Source organism: Capsicum annuum, unplaced genomic scaffold (assembly GCF_002878395.1).
Source record: "Capsicum annuum cultivar UCD-10X-F1 unplaced genomic scaffold, UCD10Xv1.1 ctg80509, whole genome shotgun sequence".
Lineage (NCBI taxonomy): Eukaryota > Viridiplantae > Streptophyta > Magnoliopsida > Solanales > Solanaceae > Capsicum > Capsicum annuum.
This window is the reverse complement of record NW_025891160.1, coordinates 1-3243: the sequence shown is the minus strand read 5'-3', so window position 1 is coordinate 3243 and position 3243 is coordinate 1. Positions and strand designations below refer to the sequence as shown.

Here is a 3243-nt window from a genome sequence, read left to right as displayed (position 1 = left end):
ATTTGATTGATTCTCTCCTTTTTTAAGTCTAAAAAGTCTTTAAGTGGTGACACATTTAATCTAAGCTTTGACTGTTTATCTATCAATAATTCTCACCTTTTTATGGCAATTTATTTCTCACATTTTATTTCACACAAGTCATAAATTCAAATTACGAAAATAATCATGAAAAATAATATAAATATATATCTTAACTTATTATATTTATACAAAAAATTTATTCTTACAAAGTAATTATAAAAATTTCAACTAATTATATATCTTTATTGAATGTATCGGGAGCTAATTATGTATCTCGACAGACTCAAAACTGAAAAAATCTATCAAAAACTAATTATGTATCTTTTACAAGGTAAAAAATATATTTTTTTTATTATGTATCTCGACAGATTCAAAATCGAAAAAAATATATTGAAAGCTAATTATGTATCTTTGCAAAGGAAAGTTGTATCTTCATTAGATGTATCAGGAATTAATTATGTATTTTGACAGGTTCAAAATTGAGAATTTTTCAAGATTTTTTATAATTAGGCTCCAAATTGTCGAGATGTGAAAAAGGTTGCGTATAATAAATTATTATAGTTTAATTCTTTCTTGAAACTCGTATATAGCTAGAGCTTAATGCACCGAATTGCATTAATATTAGAACTTTTAAATTTAAATATTAAAAAATTATATAAAAAAATATTATAAATAATAAATATATTTTAAAATATTAATTAAAATTTACATAATAAACTCTCGATAAGCTAAAAGCGACGAGTAAAACGTTGTGTTTGGTGGGTGACAATTTCTCATTTGTTTCCTATAAGATTGTTTTATAGGTAAGCCTATTCTAGTTATGACAACTTTTGTAAGTATACTTTATATTTAAATTTTAACCCCATTTAATTTTTTTTGCCTTTTTAAATTTCCTCTATTTATGACAACTTTTCAACCATATGTTAAAATTCTCTTTAAAGTTTTTCTCTCACTTTCACTCTTTTTATAAAAAGTCATTTCACTTACTCCTACTTAGTTATTCTCACATCCCAAAATTTTCAAAATTCCCAAAATACCTCCCAAATGGGCAAAGCACTTAAGTGGTTGAAAGGCTTATTTGGTATTAAAAAAGAAAACGTAAATAAGTGCAAAATTGGAATTACATGTTTCGGCAATTTCGCCCGAGACACCGTCGTCTCCGTCGCCACAGACGGAGGTTCCGGTGGCTTATGTCACAATCCGGCGACAATTCCGCCGAACATTACGGCGGCGGAGGCGGCGTGGCTGTGCTCATTTGATAAGGAGCAGAGCAAACATGCAATTGTGGTGGCTGCCGCCACTGCTGCTGCAGCGGACGCCGCCGTCGCCGCTGCACATGCGGCGGGCGCAGTGGTGAGGTTGGCCAGTCAAAATAGAGGAAATGGTGCTGCTATAAAAATTCAAACGGTGTTTCGTGGTTTTTTGGTAAATTCACATTATCAGAATAATAATTGTAGTAATAATTGCCTAATCATTTATTTTCATACTTTTAAAAGTCAACTTTTTATTTAATGCAATTAATAAAGTACTACTTTGTGTATTTTAAAATTTTTAAAATCTAGAGGATATAAAAGCTTCAATTTTACTATAAATTTTGAAGTTGAAACGTACATTCTCTGAAGATTTTTGACTAGTGATTTGTAGTTTGAAGTTTTATTTGACCATACGTTTATTTTTTCTGAAAAAAATTTTGAAGTTCTGTGAGTAGAAATTTTCATAAATTCGAAAATGGGCTCAAACCAATTTTTGGATTTTCGAGACTTTAAATCATAAAGAACTTCAATTTTTTTGTAATTTGAAAATATTTGAAAATGAGATTTTTAAACTTTAATTAAATTTTATGGTTAAATAAATATTTGAAGATAAAATTTTAAAACGTACAGTAAAACACTAGTTTAGTTGTATATATGAACAGTATAAGATATATTTAGACTTGTTATTTCATAAACTTTAATTTTCAAATAATGTTTGTTTATCAGTTTGACAGTTTATTTGAACTTCAAAATTGAAAGTATATAATTTGAAGTTTCAAAAATCATTTTTTAAGTTTCTTCAATTTTTTTTTCTCTCACAAATTTTTAATTTTATTTTTATCTCCAAACACAACTTGACCACTAAATTCATGTCAAAAATAAAATACATATGATTCATTACCTCCGGTTGTAGCAGATAATCTGTTTTATTTTCAAGTTGCTAATAAATTACCAATAAACAATTATTTTTTTCCTTCTAATAATTTCTTTTTAATTTATTGATATGTGATTTTACAGGCAAGAAAGGCATTAAGAGCATTAAAAGGATTAGTAAAATTACAAGGATTGGTTAGGGGTTATTTGGTAAGAAAACATTTTATTTTTTTTTGTAATGATTTTTTTTAATTATTAATATGTGATTTTACAGGCAAGAAAGGCATTAAGAGAATTAAAAGAACTAGTAAAATTAGAAGCATTGGTTAGGGATTATTTGGTAAGAAAACAAGCAAGTGCTACACTTCATGGTATGCAAACAAGAGCACAAGCAAGTGTACATGGTCAAAAATGCTTCATTAAAAATCAAAATTCCCAATTTCATCATGCAAGAAAATCCCTTGTAAGATCCTTAATCCTATACTCTATGATCTTATTATATGTATATATATATTTTAATTTTTTTGGAAGGAGAGTCTTGGAGCGACGGCGAAAAGTTGTTTCTGTGTGTCTTATAGGTCACAAGGCTCGAATAGTGAAAGAAGTCAACAATGCGCATTAGGATAGGTTTGTATATATCACACCCGTAGGGTGCGGTCTTTTTTGAACCCTGTGTGAACATGAAATACTTTAAAGGAGAGTCTTGGAGCAACGACAAAAGTTACTTCTGTGTGTCTTATAGGTCACAAGGCTCGAATAGTGGAAGAAGCTACCAATGCATTAGGATAGGTTGTATATATATCACACTCTTGGGGTGTGGCCCTTTCTGAAACCCTGTGTGAACATCGATTACTTTATGCGCCATATTAACTATCTTTTTTATTTTATATTATACATAGTCGGAACCAAAATAATAAATTCAGTTGAACCTTCATACTGATGATGATGAAGCTTTTATATTATTGGTTCAACTGAACATAGTATTTTCGGGTTAAAATTCTCGTATAGCTACTTTTTAGCCTATATAATTGAAAAATAGCTGTTGTCATGGAATCTCTCATGGAGTTTCACATGTGAAATTTGAAACTCCAACGCA

General features: G+C 29.1%; 1 protein-coding gene across 1 annotated transcript; it reads left to right on the top strand.

Moving 5' to 3' along the window:
• Positions 1–1065: 1065 nt before the first annotated feature.
• LOC107840931 (protein IQ-domain 26) lies at positions 1066–2518 on the top strand (the record flags this gene model as incomplete). Its single annotated transcript, XM_047405627.1, has 3 exons — positions 1066–1446; positions 2292–2357; positions 2422–2518. Coding segments are annotated over exons 1-3 (544 nt in total), but the record flags the coding sequence as incomplete, so codon positions are not given.
• Between the last annotated feature and the right edge of the window lie 725 nt (positions 2519–3243).